This window comes from Podarcis filfolensis (genome assembly GCF_964270895.1).
Source record: "Podarcis filfolensis genome assembly, chromosome: 6".
Lineage (NCBI taxonomy): Eukaryota > Metazoa > Chordata > Lepidosauria > Squamata > Lacertidae > Podarcis > Podarcis filfolensis.
In genome coordinates this window covers 62,774,909-62,802,133 of record NC_139609.1, presented here as the reverse complement: position 1 = coordinate 62,802,133, position 27,225 = coordinate 62,774,909, and the positions used below count along the sequence as shown (strand labels likewise).

The following is a 27,225-nucleotide window of genomic DNA, read 5'->3' as shown; positions in this document are numbered from 1 at the left end:
TTAGGGCCCCACTCTCTGGGGGCACCAATTTTTTTTTAAAGGAAAATAAAAACTGGATGTACATTTCCAAAATATAAGATAAAAAACGAAAACCATCTAACTTGACTGGAAGTGAGAGCTGGACCATAAAGAAGGCTGATCACCAAAGAATTGATGCTTTTGAATGATAGTGGTGGAGGAGACTCTTGAGAGTCCCATGGACTGCAACAAGATCAAACCTATTCATTCTGAAGGAAATCAGCCCTGAGTGCTCACTGGAAGGACAGATCCTGAAGCTGGGACTCCAATACTTTGGTCACCTCATGAGAAGAGAAGACTCCCTGGAAAAGACCCTAATGTTGGGAAAGATTGAGGGCACAAGGAGAAGGGGACGGCAGAGGGCGAGATGGTTGGACAGTGTTCTCAAAGCTACCAGCATGAGTCTGACCAAACTGCGGGAGGCAGTGGAAGACAGGAGTGCCTGGCGTGCTCTGGTCCATGGGGTCACGAAGAGTTGGGCACGGCTAAACAACAACAACAACAATTTTTTTAAAGCCATCCAAGTTGGTGACCAGTCATTCCCTCCTGGGGGAGTGAGGTTCGTAGTTTGACTATGTACTGCATGAAGATGTAGTTTCTTTTATCTGTCCTAAATCTTCCAATATTCAGCTTCATTGGATGCCCATGAATTCTAGCGTTATGAGAAAGGGAGAAAAACTTTTCACTATCCACTTTCTCCAACTTCTTGTGGCAACTATACTACTCCACAGATGTTTTTAGGATGGATACCATCACACATCTGGTACTTCATTGCCTTCCACTCAGACACATGCTAAATAAAGACAGACAATTCATTGAACTGCAGGGCAGTCACGATGTTAAAAAACTTCATTTATAATGGTTCATCAGCAACTGTGTTTTGATTAAAGGGTTGCCACATTGGTCCAGAGATAATATGGCATTGTGTTCAGTCATTGTGTTCTAGATCTAGCCAGGGGAGAATCATAGCAGCTATCAAAATCTAAAAATGCAAGACACTACAATCCACGACTTTTTTACAGGATTAGCAGAGTGCCCCTTAAGTCATATGAATCTCTAATGGAATTATGAACCTTTATAAACTACATTTCCTAACATTCCTTGGGACCAGCTATGCAAACTTAAGCATCAATATAAGTATATGATATAATTACATGTTCAAGTCTGTTATCTCAGACTCACCAATACCAATTTGTTCATTGCCAATTATAATGCAATATTAATGTGCATTCACCATTTTGTTAAGAGAGTAGAAACAGGAGGGAGAAGAATACAAGAACCAAAGCTTGTTTCTTGAGTACATGTGTTATATTTGGTAGCATGTGACAATTCAAATTTAGGCTGCAGTCCTAAATAGGAGCAAGACCTATTAAAACAGTGGGAGTTCCTTCTAAGTAGACATGAACAGGATTGGGCTGCAAGTAACAATTCCTAACCCAAAGTAGCTTTCCTGGGCCTGTTCACATAAAGGGCCTGGTGCCAAAACGCCAGTTCAGCCCAATTCTGCCCATACACGACTCAAGGAAATTTAACTCCTAGTATAGGTGTGAGCATCCTAGAATAGCTGTGTGTGTGTCCTACATTACTTTACATTGTTGATATAGGATTATAGGTGCTCCTATAGTTAAGGTAAGTTGAAAAAACTGTCAGCTTCTTATGTTCCCACACCCTATATTACAGTTTCCAGAATTTTTATAGAACTTGAATTTGAGTTGTGGAACCATAACTGGGAATGAGAATATTTTTTTTAAAAAAAAAAGAGAGATGATAAATCTGACTTTCTCCAAGCAAATTTGAGTTGGAATAATTGTCTTTGATTTCTCCTAATTTGTTTCAACTTCATTTTGCAGTAAATTGGGATTCTTTCTGAGTTTTATAAATCTAGCATGCCACCATCTGGCCATTGCTGTAGTTACACATTGTCTTAGCACTCTGCTATTGTGTAACTCCATCTTTTTAATGCAATAGAAATTATTTGTCAGACATAAAATGCATTTTAGTTCCCAAGAAGTTTTGTGAGGAGTATTATTGGAAGTATTGCAAAATTGGAGAAGGGGAAGGATGATTTGCTAAGAGATGTAAAGGCAATATAAAGTTAAGAAATGCATAAGAAGTGGTTAAAATGGTGGATCATCAGAGGTGCTGATGGAAGTCTAAAAAGATTGTATAAGTGATAAGTTTTGTGGTACATTTTATAATTTATATGTTAAAATCAATAAAAAAATTTTTTTAAAAAAAAATGCATTCTAGTTCCCTCCGGTAATATAATGAAACAAGAAGGGGTATGAGTGGGGGGCGGGGGGGGGGGCAGCAAGGAAGCAGAGTTCTGGGCCTTGATCTGGTAAGTGACAGGAGGTGATAATGGGACTTTCGAGTTTTATTACTCTTTGTGACAGATTCACAGAGGAAATCAGAGTTTGGGGGAAATAAAGTTCTGGAAAGATATTTCTTTCCTTTGATGGCATTCTTGTTTTATGCTAGTAGCTTAAATGGTAACCTTTATTCGCAAGGTTGTTTGCATTTCTAATTGAAAGCTTCAGGTTAAACTTCAGCCTGCGACAAGTCAACTGGAGATGTTTTTATAAAGCGTGTTTTACATGTTGAAAATATGCAGTTAGAAGTAAGCACCTCTGAATTCACCTGAGCCTACTCCCAGGTGACCATGAACAGGATCGCAGCCATGCCACATGACTGATCAGAATTGTGAACCCTGCTCTTCCCAGCCAAATTCCAGGCTCTAACTGCTACACCAGAGGTGAGGAACCTCTGGCCAATGTGCCAAAGGAGACCTGACAGGCATTGGAGTTGGTTGGCCACATGCACTTCTGGGATTCTCTTTTCTTGCTTATGAGTTCACAGCTTTAACTCAAGCCAGGCTGCAAAGGAAAAATCTTCCTTTGCAGATGTGGCTCATATTCAAGCAGGAGATGCAGGTAAAGCTTGAATTCAAGCTGGGCTGAAAAGGGAATAAAAGAATTCAGAACACCCTTACAGTTTTTCATTGTATAATTCTTATTAACTGTTGTTAATTCTTAATTTTAAATTGTTGTAACTTACATTGGGAACTGCTAATGAAGGGCAGATAAAATAAAATAAAATAAAATAATAAATAAATAAATAAATAAATAAATAAAATAAAATAAAATAATATCCACAGCAGTAATTAGAGGAGAAATGACCACTGGGAGGAGTGCAGAGAGAGTTTTCTAGCACAAAACTTTGGCATAGAACCAGAATTGGGGGTTTGTAGTCAAAAGAGCTTCAGACTATAATTGGTTGCATGGCATGTCTCTTCAGACAAAATTTTTTAATGTGTAAGGAGCCCTTTTTTCAATCAGTTTGGAAGTTCTGTGGGAAAGACATGTGTTTGTTCAGTATCCAACAGAACACAGAACTTTTACATATTCCTAAGAAACACTATTACTGCACATTCTCGTCTCGATACAGCAGTCTATAATACTGTGCTCTAGGAGGTATACTGGCTCTCCTCCTTCTTTCCCCATGAATCTATCTTCAATCCTCTCTTATTTGGGGCAACATCACAAAGAAGCACCAGCTATGATCAGCTCGTAACTTCAACTGGGATTTGCTCCTCCTAAGCTTTTGATGCCCACCTCCCAGTTTCCGAAATTAGCCTGATGAGAAATCGGATCAAGTCAATCCAATCTTAATTAGGCTGTAGGTCTGGAAAATGGATTACAGAAAGTTTCTGACATCGTAAGTAGCCCAGGGGTTAAATCAAATTGGAGGGAGCGGGTCAGGTTCCTTCTTAGAGAACTAATGGCAAGATTCAGTAAGAAGAAAACATCTCTGAAAAGTGCACCCATAGATATATATTTTTTGCAGAATCCCTGTTTCATAAATGAATTTAAAAAGCTTTCAGCTGAGGCCCTTTCTCCTCTATTTTTAAATTTTATTTTATCCCACTTCAAAATGTCTTATGCCCCAATTCTGAGTTTCTCAAAAATAAACTTTTTTAAAAGAGGAAATTTAGCTGTTACTGTGTATGTATGTTTGATGTCCAAAATGAATTAAAACAATTGTTTCAGTTCTACTCTATGGAGAAGCATTATTTTACAGTACTTGTTTCATTCCCAACAAACCGCCATGTGTGGGCAAGGTTTGTTCTTCCTTTACTCACAGTAGTTTTTGGATCAAATCAAGCTATGATCTCTGGTTTGGATGTAACACAAAGGCAGGGATCATAGGCTGCTTCCTTTGCATTGGAGCCACGTAGAGTGGAGAGGAGCAAAGTAGGCACAGTGGTGCATGGGGTACCTCAGGGCAGGGAGCCAAATGTGGCCCTCCAAATCCCTCTATCTGGCCCTCGGGACTCTCCTCAGGCCACACCTCTATCTCTCTAGGCCATACCCCTGACTGCCTGGTTCTGCATCCTCCTTGTGTGGTGTAGTGGTTAAGAGCGGTGGACTCGTAATCTGGGGAACCGGGTTCGCGTCTCCGCTCCTCCACATGCAGCTGCTGGGTGACCTTGGGCTAGTCACACTTCTCTGAAGTCTCTCAGCCCCACTCACCTCACAGAGTGTTTGTTGTGGGGGAGGAAGGGAAAAGGAGAATGTTAGCCGCTTTGAGACTCCTTCGGGTAGTGATAAAGCGGGATATCAAATCCAAACTCTTCTTCTTCTTCTTGAGTGATTTTGCTTGGCTGGAAAGTTTTCATGAACTATGGTGGTGTCTTTTACTTGTTTGGATGGAGGACGACGAGAGAGGTGTATGGAAATTGACTTTTGTGTTGTCGGAATGAAACCTCCTGCACAAAGTGAAGAGCCACATCCACTGCTCTGACCACTTTTGCCTCTGGCCTCACCTGACACTGGAACGCGGTCCCTGGAAGGTTGTCCATGAGGGAATGTAGCCCTCAGACGGCAAAGCCAAGTTTATGGTTTACTATGAAGTGTGGACATGGCCTTAGTGTCCTTCAAGAATATCCAGCTTCTTTTGTGCTATTCCCAGGCACAGAAGAAAGAGGTCCTTTTATCCCATATGTGCCCACACGGCCACTTTGATCAGAGGAATTGGCACTTTTATAGGTGCCACATAATACCTGCACCGCATCTGTAAGAACTCAGTTGTCTAGGACAGTGGCACCAACACTTTGGAACTCCCTGCCTATTGATAGCAGGCAGACATCTTCACTGTACAATTGTACCTTGGAAGTCGAACGGAATCCGTTCTGGAAGTCTGTTTGACTTCCAAAACGTTCAGAAACCAAAGTGCAGCTTCTAATTGGCTGCAGGAAGCTGCACCAGACATTTGGCTTCCGAAAATCGTTCAAAAACCAGAATACTCACTTCCGGGTTTTGATTGTTCGGGAGCCGATCTGTTCGGAAGCCAAGGCATTGGGGATCCAAGGTATGACTGTATTCTTTTTGGTGCCTGCTGAAGACATTCTTATTTAAACAAACCTACCTTGTTGTTCAGAGAGTTTGAATGTGTTTTATTTTAGTCTGCTCTATTGTGGTTTTAACTTTATGTTTTAATTAATGGTTGTAAATCTTTGGTGATAGTTATATTGTTTTATCATTTGTGTAAATCACTTTGAGGCTTTTCCCCCTACACTGAAGCAGTATAGAAGTTGTATCTAAACAAACAAGCAAATACAATGCCATTGGAAAAATCCTATATTGTAAAAAGTTTGTTTGGTTGCAAGTGAATGAAGATGAAGAAAGTTAACATACATAATAACACTTTTAGTGACACTTTTCATAAAAGATATATTTTCTTTGATAGTAGAGGCAAGCATATTAGAATGTAGAGATATGTCAATCACACTTGTACTGGATTGCTGAAAACACTGATTTTATTTTACCCACCCATGTACCAACCCCAATGGCCCTAAATGTAAGAAAGCAAACAAAGTATGTAAAACACAGACACTAAAGAGAAGCAAAGGGTTTATAACAAAAGGCCACAGAAATATATATACATATTATTCCAACCTTGTACAGAGTGGATTTTGTCTTATGAGTCTGAAGAATAAGAAAATGGCAAATAAAATACATTCAAGGTAAGGTGAGAAAATTATTATTCAGCTGGTTTAGTTTAGCAATTGGGTCTTCTTATTGTATTACACAATTCTACCAGAATATGATATATCTGATAGATGTAACAGACCCCTCCCATAATTACATATCTATGAATATTCAAAAATATTGCCTATATGACTTTATTTCTGGTGTTTCCACATGCTTTACAAATTGAATGTGCAGCCAAAGAGTTATGTGAAAATGAAGATATTGAGTGATCACGAGAATGATCAGTCTGTTGTGAGCTTTGGGCCAGACCATTCCATGCTATTGCTATACTGTCCAGTGACTGGGGTCAACACCACCAGGCCATTGCTAAGGGCCTGAACCCTCACTAAGGAAGCACCACCAAATTCTGATTTGGCCACTGAGGCCTGGTGGTCCTCTCAGCACTGGCTCCCGCATAGCTGTGGGTGGCTCCTGTCATTTTAACCTCCCTCAGTGTCTCTGGGGCTCCAATATAGCATAGCTTGCTGGCTGGACCAGCTTTTTCTGTTGCTGGGCCTGCAGGTTATCAAGGCAAGAGGGGCACCTGTGCAGTGCCAAATACCCCACTAAACCTGGCACTGATCCTGGCTTGTAGTCTCTGGAAAGCTTGAATGTAATGCAGGCCACTCAAACAAATGAGTTCTTCTGTATTTGAAGGGTTTTAATAAATATAATACAATGTCACCTATTTGCTAATGAGCACTTATACCTAGTATTCACAATGTGCAACAGGCTCAGCAAATGGAGCCTCACCTTATTTATTCACTAATTCATCTGCAAACTTTTAGTGCAAATGTGACAAATCTGCACTGCTTATTTCACAATTAGCATCATTTCTCACCAGAACATGCTGCCCTGTCACCATCCTCATATTCAGGCCTGGGCAGACATCATGATCCAGTACTCCAAACCATGGTTTGGAAGTTTGGGAAGGTACCAAGTGTTCTCGCACTTTCTCTTCCCCCTCTCACCTCCATTGATGCACACTGAGCCACTCCATTATCAGGTTTCCACTAACCATAGTTTGTTGTGATGTCCAAAGATGGCAAACTAAGGGTAATACTTGCCTGCAAACTATGCCTTGAGACCATAGGCTTGCAAATCATTGTTTGGAGTTAGTCCTGGTTATTGCTAATCACAGTTTGCCCAAGTCAATAATTATGGCAAACCATGGTTAGAAGAAATAAGGAAAGGGAGTGGGAACTGCCACAAGAAAATGCAAGAGAGAGACAGCTACTGCAAGCGCATGATGTTATGTCACCTTTCTGATTTTTCAAACTGTAGTCTGGAGGATCATCTTAACCAGACCAAAGTTTCCTCAATGACACTAAAATTCCTAGAAAAGGGTTCCGAAGAAGGATCTACCATGTAGAGGAATCTGCCCTAAGACAATCAGTGAGTTGACAGAGGGAAATAGACTCAGAACACAATAGGTGTATGATGCTGCAAGTCCAGTATACATAATATACTGCACTTGGTCTGATAAGAGCCTTTACTCCCTGCAGTCTCATTGCATATAGCAAATAGGTTCTTTTCCTGTTTCCAATTCCATATATGCTTGGCTGTGCGTTTGCAATGTTACAAAAAGTTGGAACATCTCACTTGTGATGAAACAGTCTCCAAATGGTTTAGGTTAGCAGCAGAATATTAACATCAAGTAAAACCCTTGGAACACACAAACTCAGAATCAGAACAAACCAGCCATATTCTCAAACTCTGTTACCAAAGAACTTCCTCTCTTCCAGCAAGTTCATCTCTTTCTCCTCAGACATAAAATAGCAGACATACACCTACAAAGAAAGCATTGTGACTTACTAATCAGTCCCTTTGTGCATCTGAGCATCAAATGACACTCAGTGTTCACTTTTGAGACTCTTCTAAGTCAGTCCCTTTTGATACCTGGACCAGCAAACAGGACAATATTTATGCATATGGTTATTTCCTAGCATGACTGGCCAGCCGTGGCTCACATAGGTTAGTACCCATGGTACTTTCAATACGCGTGCTTCACAGAGTTGCTGGAGAATGCTTTCGATTAAGCAAATGATTCTAGAATGAAAGGAAGCACTCTCCATTTGGTTACAACTGGAAATGCAACACACTGAACCACCCGCTGACCCACACCACATCCTTCCGGTCACGAAGATTTCCTCCTCTGCTCAACAATCCATCCTCCTGGGTTCACATCCATTTGCAGCATCTTCATCACCCACTTGTCTTTTCGGGCCCCGTCAATGAATTCATCCAGAGAAAGCTGCCCTAAAGAATCAATGCAAGAGAGACATTTATCAAAGATGGAAGGGAACAAAGGAAGCATGCCCTCAAAGCTCTACCTATTCTGTACATCTGCATGCCAGCACTTGGGTCACTGCACTTCTTTGCCACCATGTGCTATCAGAGACTCTCCTGCCACCTACAACCTGCCATTTTTGTTGTGGAGAGAGAAGGGAATGGGTATCCTCATGCTAGTGGGTCTCAAATGGTGCTACTGCACTTATTCATCGTAGGAAAACAAGTTATCAGAATGTTCCAATATACTGTAGTCGCTTCAGATCCTTACCAACCAGGACTATGAGTGTTGAGAGCACTGAAGTCAGCCAGAATCTCCTTAAGAGAGTTTTCACTTTCAGACACATTATTTGCTGAGTTCCCCCCACCCCGCCCTTCGTGCTCTTCAAACATTTTCAAGGGAGTTGTGAAGTGCCTGAGCAAGTCTAAAAGGGAAAAGCCAAGAGTAGGTGCTCAGGTGCAAATCAAACATTCAGATTTGGCTCAGCACCAGTAATGATTGGATATGATGGTCCACAGAAAATCTGAGTAAAGGTTCAAAAATGTAGAAGCTTTTATGTAGACCAAGGGTGGTGGGACCTGTGGCACTTTGGATATTGTTGGACTCCCAGCTCCAACAATCAAACGAAGATCAGTCTCAGCCAGCAGAGTCAAGGGGCAGAGATGATAGGAGTTGTAGTCAAGCCATGTCTGGAGGACTACAGGATCCTCAACCCTGATCTAGGGAATCATAGAATCGTGGAACTGTAGAGTTGGAAGGGACCATGAGGGTCTTCTAGTCCAGCCCTTGGAATGTAGGAATATTTTGCCCAGCATGAGACTTGAACACACAACCCTGAGATCAAAAGCCTCATGATCTACCAAATGAGCCACCCAATGCCCTTACATTTTAAATGAGTTGACTCGGGCTGTACTAAAATGCATACAATGCTCCTTCCCGTGAGTTTTGGTGTAAACATTTATAATTGAAATGGCATAAGGATTACAGATCCAGACACAAATATCACCCAAGGTGTAAATTTCTTACCATCTCCATTTTCATCCACTAACTGAAATATCCTGTCCACAACTTCTTCTGGAGTGAGACGAGGTGCCCCTTGCTCTTCATCAGGCTGGCATACTTGCTTAAGCCTGTAAATAGACTGGAAGACAGAAAAACAACCATGGTTTTTAAAAACAAACAAACACTTGCTGGTAAGAGAAGAGCAGAAAAGAAAGCAACTTAAGTTTCCGAGACAGAGATGCAGAAAAATCTAATGAATATTTTGCTCACATTTGTAATCTGGGGAAATAATCTGTGCATGTCAGGATCTGAGACATCAGAAAATGGCACAGCAAGAGACAGCACGTCAGATGAGGTGGACATACACCTCCACCTCCTCAATTTCCTTTAGGTAAGTTTTGTTCATGGTCACTGAGTCAGAACCATCTTGAGGATTAGTACGTAAAGTCTCCCTGTCTGCTTTGCTGGGACTTCAGTGCAGTGTACCTTGCTTTCTCCTGTTGGTTGCACAAGGAAACATGCACCTGGGATGCTCTGAACAGAAAAACAGCTAGGAGGTGCTATTTGTAGCAGGAAGGGAGTGGGCAGCGAGAGAGGTTAAGGATTTACCCCTTCTCTATCCATAGTTGCCGTTCCCAAAATGACTTTTCCAGATTGTGTGGTGTTTTTTTTTAACAAGACTACTAGGCTATTATGAGATGCAATCACATGTAATGTATACCATTTGACCCATGCTGGTCTAAATTATGATCTAAACAAAATGCATTGCAATGCTGTTCCTGAGCTCCTTTATTCAGTGCACTGGGGAGGAAACAAACCAAAGGCTTGCTTGCCATTATGTACAAACCAATGCTCATGATTTGTTTTTCTCCCAAACAGCTACTTTGGAAAGCTATGGTTTGTTTTAGGCTTACCATCATGGTTTGTTAAGAGAGAAATGAACTATGAGTGCTGGTTCACACACAACAGCAAGCCAGCCTCTGTTTTTCTTCTTTCCCAGACGCAAAAGAAAGGAGCAGAGAGGAGAAGCATGCTGCTCATTCACATTAAACCACAACTTAATTTAAACAGTACAGTACTTTAATGTGGTGTGCAGATTGGTCTTTGAAAACATGACAAGTTGATGGAGCTGTTGTGTGATTAAGGACTAAGCTCAATGGCCTTTGATCACTTCCAACTCTGTAATCACCCATCCTCCTCTAAACCACATATTCTCTTTTTGAACACTACTTTTTCTTAGTTCTGTGCTTAGGATAGCAGTTCCATTCAAATGTAAGTGAAAATATAACTTCTGTATAAAATAGAAATCGAATGTGTCATATGACAAAGAGGTTGATAAAGATAGTGAGGAGCTTGGGGAACAAGACCTAAGAGGAAAGGTTGAAGGGGTTAGGTATGTTTAGCCCATGAAATAGATGATTAAGAGGCTTTATTTATGATGATCGTCATCAAATATTTGAAGGGCTATTGCACAGATGATAGAGCAAATTTGTACTCTCTTGCTCCAGAGAGTACGAGTAGGTTCAAATTTAAATAAGGTATTTAGACTAAACATCATATGTTGTTCAAAAGTGGGACAAACTGCCTTAGAAAGTGCTGGGCTCTTCTTTGTTAGTGGTTTTTAAAGCCAAGGTTGGGTGGCCACTTATGAGGGGAGCTGGAGTAGTGGTTTTCCTGCCTTGGCAGGTGTTGGGAATACATTTGAAGTTCCTTCAAACTTCATGATTCTACATTCTGATGGATTTGTGGGATTATTTGTGTGGGGTTTTTTTTTGCAGTTTTGGGGATTCTGAGTCATGGCCTCTCTTTCCCCTTCAGGCTTAAGAATTAGAATTCTCTTCTCCCCTCCTTGATTTTCTTTACATCTTTCAACAAGGGCCAGGCATCTAACCAGACTGTGGATTAGCCAGGGCATTACCCAGCTATGGCCAATTCTCTGCGGACTTTAAAACTGGGACTGTGAATCTGCCTAAAGCAGACCTCTTTGTTGGCACAGGTCATTGGCTGCTTATCTTCCTGATGCTTATGACTCACCAAAGGAATTATGGCTTTGTTTTACTTGAAGCAATTAACTACTGGATGCAGTTGGTCTTGGATACAGGAAAGAAAGAATGGCTAGTGTGATAAGTGCAATGGCTTAGTCCTGATTTCTCTCTCTATAATCCTTATTCTTACGTAATGCTAGCTGAAGCAAGAAATTTTTCCAATAAATTTCCAATCACTCCTTTACACTGTTTGCTCTTTGTTATGTACAGCATGCCGTGTGTGTAAAAAGAGCTCCTCAGATCACATAGCATTGTTTTTCTTTTCTGGTATATATTACCAAAAAAACAAAAAACAACCTAGCTGCATTTTCTCCATTTGGATTGACACTGTTCTAATCTCCAGGGACCTTTACTTGTCCATTGTGAACATGAGAGTGCTGGATCACTTAAATGTACAAATTACTATTGGAATGGCATCTAAAAGATGAAGAAGTCAAATCAGTAATGATACATTGGGCTAAAGAAATAGGACATAATATACCAATAGATGATTGGGGGAGGTTATGGAGAGAGGGAATAAATTTTACTGCCTGCAGTGCATTAAAAGAAAATATAATGAAAATGATGTATAGGTGGTACGTAACACCAGTGAAACTAGCTAAAATGTATAAAACAAAAAACAAATGTTGGAAATGTAAAGAAAAAAGGGCACATTTTACCACATGTGGTGGGAATGCAAAAAAGAGAAAGACTTCTGGGAAATGATCTATAATGAAAGCAAAAAAATGCTGAAATATACATTTATCAAAAAAACAGAAGCTCTTTTACTGGGTATGGTAGGTACAGAAATTCATAAAAATGATTTTTTAAAACTGTTTTTATATGTGACCACTGCAGCAAGAATACTATTAGCCCAAAGATGGAAGCAAGAAGAAATGCCAACAAAAGAAGAGTGGCAAATAAAATTGATGGACAATGTCGAGCTGGCAAGACTTACAGGGAAAATTTGAAACCAGCGGGACCAGACTTTCCTAAAGGACTGGAAGAAATTTATATTGTATTTGAATTGTAGGATTGCATGAGTTTTGTAAGGAGAGCTATTCAAATTATTGTGAGAAGTATTAAGATTAGTTGACATACCGTAGATTCCGGCGTATAAGACGACTTTTTAACCCCAGGTTAAAAAGTTGGGGGTCGTCTTATACGCTGGGTATGGGTGGCGGGTGGCGGGCTCCGCACCGGGAGAAAGACTGGGCTTATAAGACAAACCCCCAAATTGCAGCTGCCAATTCTGGGGGGTCATCTAATACGCCCAGTCGCCTAATACGCCGGAATCTACGGTATGGTTGGATTTAAAACAATAAGCATAGTAATAAAATGCACAATTAGAAAGGAATTCAGAAAACCATCAGAAGGGGTTGATGGAAACCCTAGGCTATGATAGCCAAGGATTTGTTATGTAGTGTTGGAGATGTTGTGTTGAAAAATTGTGTAAAACTTAATAAAAATTGTATTTAAAAAAGAGAGAGAGAAAGTGCTGGATCAGGCCAATGGCCCATCTAGTCCAGCATCCTGTTCTCTCCATGGTCAACCAGATGCCTATGGGAAGCCCACAAGCAGGATCTGAGCACAACAGCACTCTTCCCACTTGTGAATAGACACCCATTACCATCTCCTGTACTCTGTTCCTTCAGACTGTCTGGAATCCACTGCTATCTCTCAAGATTGTGTTCCCACCTTGTTCGAATACAGTGGTACCTTGGTTTGCAGCCGCTTTGGATTACAACCATTTTGGATTACAACCCATATTTTTTTTTATTACAACCAATTTGGGGGGGAGGCCCCATTGGCGAAAGCGCGCTTTGGGTTACAACCTGTTTTGGTTTACAATTGGACCTCCGGAACGGATTATGGTTGTAAACCAAGGTACCACTGTACTTTCATCATGATCAGAAGCATTACAGGAAAGCCACTGCATCACACCCAACTTGTCAGTCTTTGATAATTTAGAAGAAGCTGGATCCTTTCCTTGATACTGAAGCCCATTCCTTGTCACTACTCTTTCTGACCATGCACATAAAGTTAAGAAAGCATGACGTGTGCATATTAACATGACAGGCAAAAAAGTTAAGATTTTTACTTTTTACTGTCAATAACATCATTTGGGAAACCTCAGTGAAAGTGAACAGAGCAAAACAAAAGCACCATTTTTAAAAAATCAGATTTCAAAATCCCAGTCCGTTTCCAGGTCTAGGTCCAGTTAAAGTGCCAGTTTTAACCTTAAAGCCCTAGATGGGGTTGTCCAAAAGACCACATTCTCCCATGTGCATCTTCCCAAAAGCTTAACATTTTCATTGGGGGCTTTGCTCCTCCAGTGAGGGCCTTTTTAGTTGTGGCACCCTAGCTCTATAGTCTTTCCAGGGAGCCTTTCTGGCACCATCTTTGTGGCATTTGGGGCACAAGAGGAAGATCGTTCTGTTCACCCAGGTATTTAAAATAATCTTTGTAGCCTGGATCAGGCTGAAATTCATACCCTGGGTGCTCCTACCGCAGCTTAATGGTGTTAGGGGGTCATTGCGGCATCTGCAGCCCTGATGCTCCCATGATGGGAGGAGGCAGACAAATTGTTTTGGATGATTGTATGATGGCTCTCTTTGGGAGTCCTCTGGGCAGCTGCTGCTGTCGCCCCTGATCTCTAAGCTTCCCTCCACTTCTGCTCCAAAGAGAGGCCTGTGAAGAGGATACCCCCAGCCTTAGTGGTCCAATGAAGAATAGCCAAAAGTGACCATGAGGCCAGCAGCTTACCTTGGGAGGCAGCAGTGGGCACTCAGTTCCCAGGCAGGCCTTGCACACAGCAAGCACAAGAAAGGCCAAAGCAGTGCTTATCTGCCCAGCCTCCCAACAGCAAGGGCTGGTGGACTGGCTGGCTGGGCTCCCTTGCCTGCTTGCTTGTTTACTCCGAGGCCGCCTCAGCTTCTGGTAACCAGCACCCCCTGGTCAGCCCGAGAGGCACCATTCGCTTGCAGAGCTTGTAGCCAGGGCTGCTGCAACAAACAGCTGTGCAAGCCTTTGGGAGGCAGAGACATGAGAGGGGATCAAAGGAGGGAGGGAAAGAAAGAGGGGCAGAGGCCAGTGTTGCCCGCGACACCACTGACCATCCTTCAAGGCACCCCAGGGTGCCACGGCACACTGGTTGAAAACCACTGCTGTAGGCAAAGACTGGCAGAATCAGGATACCCCCCTCCCAGCTAAATGGGTTTTGGATTATGGTGCCCATTTTTCAATCTGTGTTTTAACTTTGAGAGTATTTATTTATATGTACCTTTTGTTTTTATGATTTCATGTCCTAGATTGCATTTAAATTATTTTGTTTTATGTATTGTAAAAAAAAAAGTTATACAAATGCTACAAATAAATGAAACAATTCAAGAGGGAAGGTGAGCGATCAACATCATAGGTCTCGCACTCACAGCAGCAGATCTAGTGTCATGACAGTGCCGGACACTAGGTTTCACATATCTCTATGGATGGCTGAAATGTCCCATTTTTGAGAAACCCTGCAGCAGTTCTTCAAGCAGGACTGGGTTTATAGAAGCCTCCAAACTCAAGTTATGAAATCAGACAGAGTGTCTGGCAGCAAATACTAAATTCCTACTCACCTCAACTATTTCTAAGAGCTCAGGTTTGTCTATGCAGCCGTTGCCATCCTTATCATATATTTTGAACGTCCACCTCAGTTTGTGTTCCAACTTCCCTCGTAAAACAAGATTCAGAGCAGCCACATATTCTAGGAAATCAATGGTGTTGTCCTGTGGATTAAAAAACATGGAGGGGTTAATTTGGAAAGAGTGAAGCAAAATGTAGAGTGAACTTGTCAAAAAGATCTTAAACTAATGGAAATGGAGTTAGAATGATGGCTGCACGCCATAATTTCAATTCCCTGATGAAATCTAAACCTAGTCATTATGATATTTACTCATGTGCTATCTACTTTTGTTTTCTCCTATAACCTTTGGCTGACGTAATTACTCAATGTAATCTTAAAATCTCTTAGATTATCATTACCAACCAGTTGTGCCTTACGTCAGGTTTCTATATTTCCAAAAGGAATCCATTCTTCACTTAGTGCTTTGTCCCAGGAAGCATTTGTGCACCTTGAATCCTAATCGCACGAAGTCTTTGTGGTAAAGTCCTTCCTGAGGCCAGATCCCATCTCCATTTCTGGAGGCAGCAGCTGCCCAACATTTTGTAGCAAAAATACAGCTTATGTTATCAAGCACACTACGTTGTGCAGATTTCTGTTATCAAATGAAGTTATCAAGTACACTTCTTCATGCTTGGTACCATGTGTCTGCATGCACACACGTTTATCCACACACCAGGTCTTATTATTGTGTCTAGCATATATTATCTTCTGACTTGTTTTCAGTCTTAGGATAGAGGGAGAAAGCTGGAACCCTTCACTATTTTAAATGCAGGCTGTAGCAGTAGACTTTATTTGGATTATTTGTAAAGGTCTCCGAGAGAGCGCTTATGTGGTCACCACCCCTGGAGTAACGTAAAAGATCATTCACATTTGAATCAGGGTGTCTTCTCACTTTTTGTATGTGTGCTATATTCCAAATGATCAGCATGGCTACAAATACTTTGTCAGCTGTTTATAAATATTGCCTTCCTACTGTGTTTCCTACTGAGAAGAGAAGACTCCCTGGAAAAGACCCTGGTGTTGAGAAAGATTGAGGGCACAAGGAGGAGGGGATGACAGAGGATGAGATGGTTGGACAGTGTTCTCGAAGCTACCAGCATCAGTTTGACCAAACTGCGGGAGACAGCGGAAGACAGGAGTGCCTGGCATGCTCTGGTCCATGGGGTCATGAAGAGTTGGACACAACTAAACCACTAACCAACAACACTGTGTTTCACTCTCACAAGCTTCATTCTTGCCTAATGGTTTCTTTGTTTTTTGTTAAAGACTATATATTGTTTGAAAACTTTCTTTAAAGGGGGGGGGGACCTTTGGAATTGAAAGAGTAGTTTCTACTCTTCCCAGTGATCCTGTGATACAACCTATTTCAGGATAATCTAGTCTAAAGAGTTCCTTGGGTGTGGCAGTAACCCTGCAATGGGTGATCCAGTGTCTAAGTATTTAAGTTTTAGATTCTCACAAGGATAATTTGAAGATCTTTTAAAATTGATTCTTATCACAAAACTCAGCTAATAAAAAGTGACTTTAATTACATTTGAATTTTGAAAATAGTTGAAGATTAGACCTTTAATCTTAGAACACAGCAGACACTAGCGGTTTCTGTGGAAGTGTGCAATGATTCCAAATGGTGCAATCATCTTTTGTATATTTGAAACAACAGACGTGGACTTGGGCTATGTGCAAACTATACCTTAAAAGCACATTTGAGCACATTCTTTCCATTTAAAGAATTCTGGGCACTACAGTTTTCTCTCACAGAGTGAAAATTCCTAGCAACCCTTAACAAACTACGATGCTCAGATTTCTTTGAGCGAGGGTGCTTTAGATGTGCTTTGGATGTGCTTTAAAAGTATAGTGTGTGGTACACAACCTTAGCATTTCTATACCATATTATCACTGGCATTCTGTCCTCCTTGCTCCTGTGCGGCCGTGCTGAGGTCATGTTTCCATTGTTTATCTAATCCTATATGAAGCGTATAATCCCTGCTTACTCTTTTGACTTTCTTTTCCTTACTTGGCATATCTTCTTGACTTTTGACCCTGCACTATTGACACCTAGTTTCCTTGATCTATATAAACCTGATTTGACTTCACTATCTTGATCCTCTTCTGGTGCTGATACACAACTTTGCTTCCCATGTCTGACTTTCTGGCTCCTATTTTGATGTCAGTTTCCACATCCCTCTCCCTACACAGAGTACCAAACACCTGACACCATATTCTATATTGACATGCACATGAACTGCCTGCATGGATTAGTTGACCTGAATGGCTACATGAATGGAGAGTTATTCTCAAGAATCTTCTCCACCAAAGGTTCCATTCAGACAGAAACTGAATTGGTTAATTCAGATGGCAACTGTGTCATACATGCCGAGTGTCCCAGAAAAAAGGGGCACCCTATTTTTTAAAGCAAGACTGTGGCGGCCATTTTGAGTGCTGCTCTCTCTTGCACTCTCGCCCTGAAAAAGCACTTTTTTCAGGGCAGGATTGCAAAGCATGTCACGTGACTCACCTGGGAGCATGTCGCAGAAGACGTGTGTCCTGGTTTTCGAAATGAAAAAGTTGGATGGCGTGCTGTGTTTTAGAAACACTTCGTACCATTATTTGTTTGTATTAACATGTTAGATAGAAATCACCGATTGCATATGCTATATTAAAAATCACAGGTTCTGCCATTGGAGGACACTATGTAAATACAGTGGTACCTCTGGTTACGAATTTAATTCGTTCCGGAGGTCCGTTCTTAAGCTGAAATCATTCTTATCCTGAGGCGCGCTTTCTTTAATGGGGACTCCCACGGCGCATGTGCCTCTGGCGCGTGATTTCCGTCCGCATCCTGGGGCAAAGTTTGCAACCAGAAGCAGCTACTTCCGGGTTAGTGGAGCTCGTAACCTGAAGTGTTCGTAACCAGAGGTACCATTGTACAGAATATAGCGCCTTTTTCTTTGGTTTTAAAGGAGCACTGGAAGTTTGAAAACAAATGTATTTTTGCTTATTCTAAATCTTAATTGGCCCTCTGCTTGTCAGCTTCAAATGTAGCCTACATTTTTGTTTGTTTGTAGAACGAATGATGAATCAAAATGAATCCATCACCAATGCACTATTATTATGTCAAGGATATGTTGCAGAATACACCTGTAATAAAACTCCTAAAGGTAGGAGGTGCCTACAATCTCTATGTCTGGCTTTCCTGTTCTTGTCCTGCATACCATTTAACTATACTGAACAGGAACAATGGACAGTATCCTCTTTCTCAAAGCCAGTCTTTGGCATCCTGACTGAAGGACAGAAGAGAGCAGGATTCATTATTGACAGAATCAGGCTTTGTGAGATAAGGATTAGAATAAGTAGGGTAGACAGTGTAGCTGCTGTAGCACCCTCCATAACTAGTCTTCAGACTGTTTTCGGTTTTAGTTTTTCATTACATCCACTCAGCTCTCTGTAAAGCACAATCTTTATTTAAATTTGTATATGGTCAAATCTGATTGAAGCCAACTTCCCTCAAGAAGAAAAGTTATAGAAGCTTGCTTTTCCAGTTCTTAAGCGTTGTAGGAGCTTGCTCTTCCAGTTTTTTAATTGTGAGCCATGCAGTGATAGGTCTGCTATAGCTTCAATTAGCTGGGCTTGATCTTCCTGCCATTAAGATATATGTGAACTGACCTCAGGGCTGAACATATACTTATGCTGGGTAGACCATGATGTCCTGTCAATCATACAATGTTCTCAAAATTGGAGCATACACCTAAGACAGTTGGGATTTTGCCAACCCCCAGAGCTTCCATTTACCGTATTTTTTGCACCATAACACTCACTTTTTTCCTCCTAGAAAGTAAGGGGAAATGCCTGTGCGTGTTATGGAGGGAATGCCTACGGATGGCGGGGGAGATCTGCTGCAGTCGTGAGCAGAGGATCCATGGTTCCCCTTCCTTCCCTCCTCCGTGGCTCGCTTTGAAACAGCAAAGCGGGAGAAGAGCCGCTGAGTGGGGAGGAGAGAGGGACAGAGAGCCTGCTTCTTTAAAGGAGCGGCTCCTGTCCGGTTGGCTCCTTTAAAGCAAGCAGGCTCTCTGTCCCTCTCTCCTCCCCACTCAGCTCGCTACATAGCAGCAAAGTTTTTCAGCTTGCTAAACCGGGGATGAGCGGGGAGGAGGTAGAAAAGCAGAGCCTGCTTGATTTAAAGGAGCAAAGTGGGAGAGGAGCCTTCTCCTCTTTTACCCCTCTTCTTCATTATTAACAGCATCCTTCTCCATACACCCCACGTGTGCTCCTTGTCCCTTGAGTGCTTTTCCTTCCCTCCCCACTTAAAACGTGGTTACAAAGCACAGATCCACATGGATCCTCAGGATTTTTGCACTGGGTCACCCCAAATTCACCATCAGATCACATAGCATGTCCATGGCTACATCTTGCACCAAAATAATCACGCACCCACTGTTGCCTGGGGCTGCAGTGGTGCAAAAACGTGGTTACAAAGCATGGATCCACATGGATCCTCAGGATTTTTGCATTGGGCTACTCCAAACTCACTATCAGATCACATGTCTGTGGCCACAGCATGAACCACAAAAATCATACATCCACTGTTTCATTTAGAATATTTTTTTTCTTGTTTTCCTCCTCTAAAAACTACGTGCGTGTTATGGTCGGGTGCGTGTTATAGAGCAAAAAATACGGTACTATGAGAAATAGCAGAAATAAGCCACTAACACCCTTAAGTGTCTTTACAAAGCTTAAAGTGATTGCCAGCCCAGTCTAATGGGTAAGGCTTAAGCTAGAGGGGTGCAAGCAATAAATTCCTCTGCAGTCCCCAAAGTGCATTTCATCATATTTCTTCACATAGAATACACTGCTTTCATTGCTGTCAGCTTTGAGCAGTGCATCTCTGTGCTCTCCTTGATTCCTATGGGAATTTTTCTGCCTCTATTCCCCAAGCCAATGGCTCACGTCCAGCCCAGAGGCACTTAATACAAAAGACTGTATGGAAATTCTTGCACGGCAAGCCAGTTCGAGCTGATACCAACACTGAAACAATCAGGTCAAATTCTACTACTCTTAAGAGTGGAGCACTTTTTCATAAGATCAGGCCATGCAAAAGCCTATACTCCCATTCATCTCTCTTCCTTGGGGTCTGTTGACTTTTTATATTTCAGGCACAAACCTCAAGCTGGTATGAAGGATGGCCTCCAACAATGCAGCTCTGCTGGCACAACAGATTTCTATGTGCACACAGAACTTGTGCTCGGGGGTCACTTGAGAATCTGTTTGACTACTGTGAGAACAGGATTCTAGACTAGATAGGCCATTGGCCTGATCCAGCAGGCTCTTCTTATTCTCTTAACTTCTTCTTCCTCTCCTCCAGCCCTTGTGCACCCTCGAAATCAGCTCTGGAGAACTGGGGGCCACTAAGGAGCAACTTCTGCAGCCAAGCTGGTGCCAAACGTATTGCTCTGCTTTCCTTTGGAGCACATCAGCAAGGCCAAGAGGTGGGAGTCTTGTTGTCTGGACAGTGCAGGACCTCCACACACACTGCCCAGGCTTGTGCCTCAGGGAGGTCACTTCGGTGCTGCTAATATAGCAAAAACAATGCAGGAGGCAGCAGTTACGAGTTATCAGTCTCTGCAGCCACAGCAGGTGCTGTGATTCTCCAGTGGTTTGACTTCAACTTGGAGGCACACTCCATTGTTTCCTGAGATGGGTGGATGCCAACAAGAACAATCTGCGCTATCCAACTGCATATGCATCTTTCTTTCCCCTCTGCTCTTACCCTTGCTGTGAATTAGTTAAAGCTTGCATTCAGTATATGCAGTTGTACAATGTCAAACTAAAAAACACCCAACATACAAAATGCAAATCCTAGAATATTCTTCCTAAGGACATTTACCTCTCAACTGTGTTATCCATTTGTAGCCTGTTGCCCTGAATTGGTGCTTTCCTGCTGGAAATTTCCCTTGCCATCAAAGCACGTGATAATTATGTGTTGGAAGTAACAGGAGTTGGGTGGGGTCTCCCACTAAGTTTTACTCAGCGAGTAGACCCATTAAAATTAATGAACATGGCTAAGTTAGACCTATTAATTTCAGCAAGTCTACCCTGAGTAGAACTTAGTTGATGACTACACCTCATTTTTAATTAATTGAGCCGGTTTTGTGATTAGTTTAATTCACTCCCACACTGCAACTCAGCCCATCTAAGTTGAAACTTCTCAGAACGTGTTGAGTCACAACTTGGATACAAGCTGCATCTTTCATATGTCCAGTTCAACACAATGCACTCCTTCTATGTCTATATAGTGGTACCTTGGTTTAAGAACAGCTTAGTCTACGAACAACTTGGATTAAGAACGCTGCAAACCCGGAAGTAGGTGTTTTGGTTTGTGAACTTTGCCTTGGAAGCAGAACATGTTCCACTTCATGTTGAGTGCGTTCCATTTGTCAGTTGAGTCCCCCGCTGCTATGGGAAAGCACGCCTTGGTTTAAGACTGCTTTGGTTTTAAGAACAAATTTCCAGAACGGATTAAGTTTGTAAACCAAGGTACCACTGTATAGTGCTTCTCTTCCTGGAACAGGGAATATGAAGTTAAACTGATATGTATTACTATGACATTTACAAGAAGTGTGTAATATAGGTATGGAGGTTGGCTAAAAAATATCTTCAATATTTGATCTGTACTTGAACAGTAATAAAAATGTGGCATTCCAATGTTATTTACAGTAATTTCAACAACAAAATGATGTTCTGGCTACCGATTCTTTGTTAGTTACAAAGCGACTTGTCCTAGTGGTGCAGCAATAAAACCATTAGCAGATCTGCAAAGCTAAGCAGGGTCCAGTATGATTTCAAATTGGATTGGGGGGGCTGCGTGTTGATATTCCTGCATTGCAGGGGGTTGGACTAGATGACCCATGGGGTCCCTACTAACTCTACAATTCTATGATTTTATGATCTAAGGCCACTAAGTCAGCAGAGTTCCTTCCTCTCGCTGATATTTAGAACATAGTCAAGTGACATCTTATGTAACAATAGTCAGTGTGACCTTGCAGTGACTGCTATAAATCAGTGCACCAAAACCACTCTCCTTCCACTGTGCAGTGACAACAGGCTGTTTCATCAGAAAATCATTTTGCTACCCAGATAAATGATTATCATAAAAATATTAAAGTTATATTAATGGCTACAATAGAGAGAACCCCTTTAAATGTGTCCAGCTTTGTTTTTCTGAAGGTTGTTCACCGTTTATTGCCTTGAATCTGATGTACATTTCACAAGTCTGTAAAATGTAGGTTCCTAGAATTTGACAGATAAATCTAAGGTTCAAAGAACCCAATTTTGGGGTGGGGTTGGGCTGGAGGGAATATTGAACAAAATTAAATTTTATTAGTTAACTCTCTGGGAAGTTCTGGAAATTATTACCCACCTCCTGCAAGTTTGGCACATCGGTAACTCCTCTGAACAAATAACACTTAACAAATAAGGTCTAGTCCAAAGGAAAAATCCACATTTAAGGTGCTTCCAGAGTGTTGCAATTTTGGGGTGGGATGCAATCACATACCAGAAAATTCAGGTTGTGCAATTAAAGTTGATTTGGAGGTCTTGCGCAACATACCCACTTCCTAAAAAGATCCGGAAAGTGACAGGCAAATAAAATGGGGAGTGTGGAGTAACCCATGTGTGGTGCAATGAATGCTCAGTAAATATCCAACATTGTTTAACCTCCCTGAAAACAAATCCAGAAGATGGTTCAATAAACGGGTTGTCTGGAAGCTGCCTCAGAAAAGAATGGAAAGTGACTTTTCTTCTTTCAATATAAATCTAAATTAAATTAAATCAAAAGCTTTTTAAAACAGCAAATGCTGGAATAATGCTTACCCCATTCTTATCAAAAGCTCTGAACATGTTCTCCACGTATTCTGCTGCCTCCTGATTATCCTGTACTCCGAAGAATCGCTTGAATTCATGCATGAAAAGAGTCCCGCTTGGGCATTCCACCACAAACTTCTTATACCATTCCTGCAGTTCAGCCACATCAATCTCAACTTGTTCCCCCTCCTCATTTGTTAAGCGTTGTCCCATGTTGTTTCACGAAATGAAAGTGGTGGGATTTTCTCCCTTCTCTTTCAGCTTGGTATTTTCTTTCTTGAATAACTTTAAAAAAAACTTGCGATGTGAGTTTTCTTTTTCTTGCTTTGGTGAATATTGCACAATTATGCTGGGCTGCTTCTCCTTATCATTTTTCCCTCTTCTTTTTACCCGTCTTCCATGCAGCGGCTACTCAGCCTTCCAGTGTCATTCTCATACAAGCGCAACTGGGAGTGGATCCCCTGAGTTAATCCAGCACAAGATAAGAAAGTATAAGAACATTAGGAGATTCCCCCATACACGTCACAGAGACCTTCAGAGGTCTCAGGTCAATGTCTCATTTAGAAGTGTTTCCCAAGTCAGGTCACTGGGGTCTCTGATGCCAGTCTAAAGACCTGAAAGCTCCCCTGTTAAGACTATTTATAACACTTTTCTGAATGATTCTGCATTTGGAACATATCAAAGCTATTGCAGCTGTTCTCAGTTGTCGTCACAAATACAGGTGAATGGGGTTGCTTCTCTTAAATCATATGAAATAACAACAAAGAAAAATTAAATGTAAATCACCATTATCTATACGTGGACCCAACATTTCTGTGGATGCAAATTTGGTGTGTATATCCTACTGTCTCTGGCCTATGAATCACGATGTAACTATGTACTTCTGAAAATCAATTGTCATTTTCAAATGTATGCAAATCCCTCTTCAAGTGTATGTAAGTAAACTAAATAAAAAAAACAGAAACATCTTGCATTCTTCTTACAAATGAGCATTTTGCTTTGAGCTCCTTAGTAGAACTTCAGGGCTAAAAGTATTATCATACCTGACAGCTCTTTGGATACAGAAATGACTCCCCTTTCCCATAAAATCACCTATATGCCTGAGTGAAACAAATCCTCGTCAAAGTAAAATCTGAATGGCTATATTTTATAGCAAACAAAAATCATATTATATTATTATATAAAATATTGTAAGTACACATTTACTGTTTTATTTTTCATTCAGTATTTTTCATGTCATCCTTCCTCCAAGGAGTATAGCCTCCATGGCCCTCCTAATTTATTCTGATAACAACCCTGCGAGGGAGATCAGGCTGAATTGTAATAGCTTGGCTGGCACTGTTTGCTTAGTGGCTGAACAAGGATTCAAACTCAGCTCTCTACAGTCCATGCCCAACACATTTTCCAATACACCATAGTGGCTCTAACAGTTGCTGTAAGGCCTTATCCACACATATCTTTCCTCCACTCTTTCCAGGCATGGCCCACAACTTAAAGCTCTGTGTCTCCATTTTGAGGAGCTTTCCCCACAAAAACCTGCTCTCAAAAGTTCATGTGGAACAAACAACAATCCAAGGAAACCTCGAATTGGTGTTTGCTTCGATTCAGCTTTAAAGAGCGGGTTTTCACAGGGAAAGCTTGGGGCAAAAAGAAAAGCATTTGGGCATAGAGCGTTAAAGCCTGGACCTGTGTCTGAAAACAGCAGGGCAAAAGGTAAGTGTGGATAAGCCACAAGTCTGTGCAATTCTCTGACAACCTTATGCGGCATTTTGGATCTATTTGTTTGAGTGAAAGACTTCTGCACAGCTTCTGCTCAGTTGTGTCTGCTCTGCTCCCAAATTCCTGAGGGTTTTGTCAAAAAGTTGGGGGCTGCAGGAAGCCACATCATAAAGACAATGATGACCAGGAACATGATTATTATTACTGTTATGAGTTTGTGGGTGGAGTAGGTTGAGATCCTTCTAACCCCTGGATCCAGCAAGCATTAAAATAAATGAGATTCACATATAAAATTGTAGATTTATCAAACACACCTTTTTATCATTAAGTTCATTATTACTGTTACAAAGTGCTTAAAGTGGTCAAGTGCTGTACAGATATTAAAAGAATCCTAATAATATGAACCTTAATACAGAGAAATTTCAGAAATGAAAACAAAAAATGTGCAGTAGAGTATTAGTTCAAAGGAAAGGACCCCTGTTTCTATCAATGACCCTTTAAAAAAAAAAGCCATTGTTACTTTGGGTTATCCAAGACCAAATCTATGTTGTTATGTTATCTGGAAACAAATGACCTGTGGCTATAAATGTACTTGATCTCTTCTGATAAGCAGGCAGGATTCCATTCTAAGAGGATTGGTACAGTGTTAATAGGAAACAATAGTCTCTGCTGTAATAATAGTAAGGCACTGATGATTAAAAGGGGTCATCTACAGAGCAGGTCATTTTACATAAAAACAAGCTAATAAAAAACACCCTCTACAATCAATCAATCAATCAATCAATCATATCTACACAAATATCTGGCTAGTTAGATTACATCAGTATCAGGTAGCCGTGTTGGTCTGATGCAGTCAAACTAAGTTTCTTCTTGGTATAAGCTTTCGTGCGCATGTAAGTGGGTATCTTTGTAAGTGGGTATCTGAAGAAGTATGCAGGCACACGAAAGCTTATACCAAGAGCAAACTTAGTTGGTCTCAAAGGTGCTACTGGACAATTTTATTTATTTATTTTATATATTTCATCAGTATCAGGCATTTGCCTTTATAAATCATGTTAAACACAAACTGGAAAGGTGGGTGGTACAGATACTTTAAAATAAATAAATACTTAAACCAATTCTGCTCCTCCTGTTTTGTTCAGTTCTTTCTCCCTTCTCTACTCCTTCCTCCTTTGGGAGGAAAAGCGGGATAGAAATGTAAGAAGAAATAAATAAAAACCCAGCATATAAAGCTTGCTTGTTCGAGAATGTCCCTGGTGCTATCAGTGGAGAGCCTTCCTGTTCCCCAGTGCTGTGCTTCCTTCTCCCTTTTTAAACTACCTGCTCTGATTCACTTCATAGAGCCAACTCTGCCTTTTAAAGATCTGTGTCTGTACAAATAATCCAAATGAGATGGGTCACACTCATGCCTTCATGACCCGCTCTCATGCAGATATGACCACAACATTAATACACTAATGTAGTAATATTTGAATCCTCTCCACTGTTTTACTAGTAGTATAGCATTTGTTTAGTTTTTATTATCTTTACAAAACGGTGCACTGTAATTATATCAAGACTTTGTAAGTGGATGGGATCAAAAATAGGGAGAGAGCGTACTGAGACCTGTTACTTTCTGCTGTTCTGTTGTCTGTGAAACTGCTGTGTTTTGAAATTTAGCTGCTAAGAATGTGCAACAGGATTCCACATGCCCAGATTCTTATCGCATCACTTTGTTTTGCACCTCTCGGATTCTACTTATTTCTTCCCAGGTAGGCAGAAGAGTGCTGCAGCATTCACTTTGGAAAATAAACCAGAAGGAATGAATTGGGTTTCCTGAATTGGGCAGCTGGTCTTTTTAAATACTTGTGTAGGCATTAGATTGAACATTCTTGCAGTTACTAGTTGGGATCCTGTGAACCTTTTTTCCTCCCTACAGCTTTGTAGAACAGTTTTGGATTATGATAATCCACTGAATTTGTTCCACTGTCATTTCAGTGCAGGAACTAGATGTAAAAAGAAGTCACCATCAGGACAGATGCACATATAACAAAACAAAAATGGGGGACTGGAATGTAAAATGTTTATCATTTCCTTGTAGTGGAGATTCTCCAATCCCGTGATTCAAGTAGCAGGAGTGATAGGAGCTGCAGAAGGAGAAGCTGTAGTAGAAGGAAGATTAGCTACAGGAAGTAGTGAGCCTTGTTCTTTAGCTTGCTTACCTTTTTGTGGCAGCCCTACAGAAGATGTTTTTGCTCAGAAAGCTCCTGCTGAGAGACCTGTCACTGACCTGACTCCAACAGCCCTGCTTCACTGGACTTTTGTTCATTGGTTGCTGCTAGCAGGTTCTTTTGAGAAGCTTAGAAGCTGAGGACACCCCACTCAAGTCATAACTATTTCAGATATCTGAGGAACTATGTGGGAAGCAGCAAGAACGTCAGGGGGTGCATGTAGTACACTGTGCAGAAAGTGGTCTGTGAAGCCATGCAGTGCAGTTCTTCATATGTTTACTCAGAAGTAAATCATATTATTTGCCTTTATTCCCAAAAGAACATATGCCAAGCACCACTGGATCAGACCAGAGGCCCATCTAGCCCAGCCATCTGCTCTTACAGCAGCCAACCAGATGCCCAGGGA

The 27,225-nt window shown here is 41.3% G+C and overlaps 1 protein-coding gene across 1 annotated transcript in view; it reads right to left on the bottom strand.

Moving 5' to 3' along the window:
- Window positions 1-5,988: 5,988 nt before the first annotated feature.
- Window positions 5,989-27,225, bottom strand: part of GUCA1B (guanylate cyclase activator 1B) — a 50,942-nt gene continuing 29,705 nt past the window's right edge. The window contains exons 2-5 of the mRNA XM_083617633.1: window positions 22,900-23,351; window positions 14,987-15,136; window positions 9,367-9,481; window positions 5,989-8,309 (exon numbers count right to left, since the gene is read on the bottom strand). Coding sequence (XP_083473759.1) covers window positions 8,188-8,309; window positions 9,367-9,481; window positions 14,987-15,136; window positions 22,900-23,103 — 591 coding nt within the window. The 5' untranslated portion in view covers window positions 23,104-23,351 and the 3' untranslated portion in view covers window positions 5,989-8,187. The remainder of the gene's footprint in view (window positions 8,310-9,366; window positions 9,482-14,986; window positions 15,137-22,899; window positions 23,352-27,225) is intronic.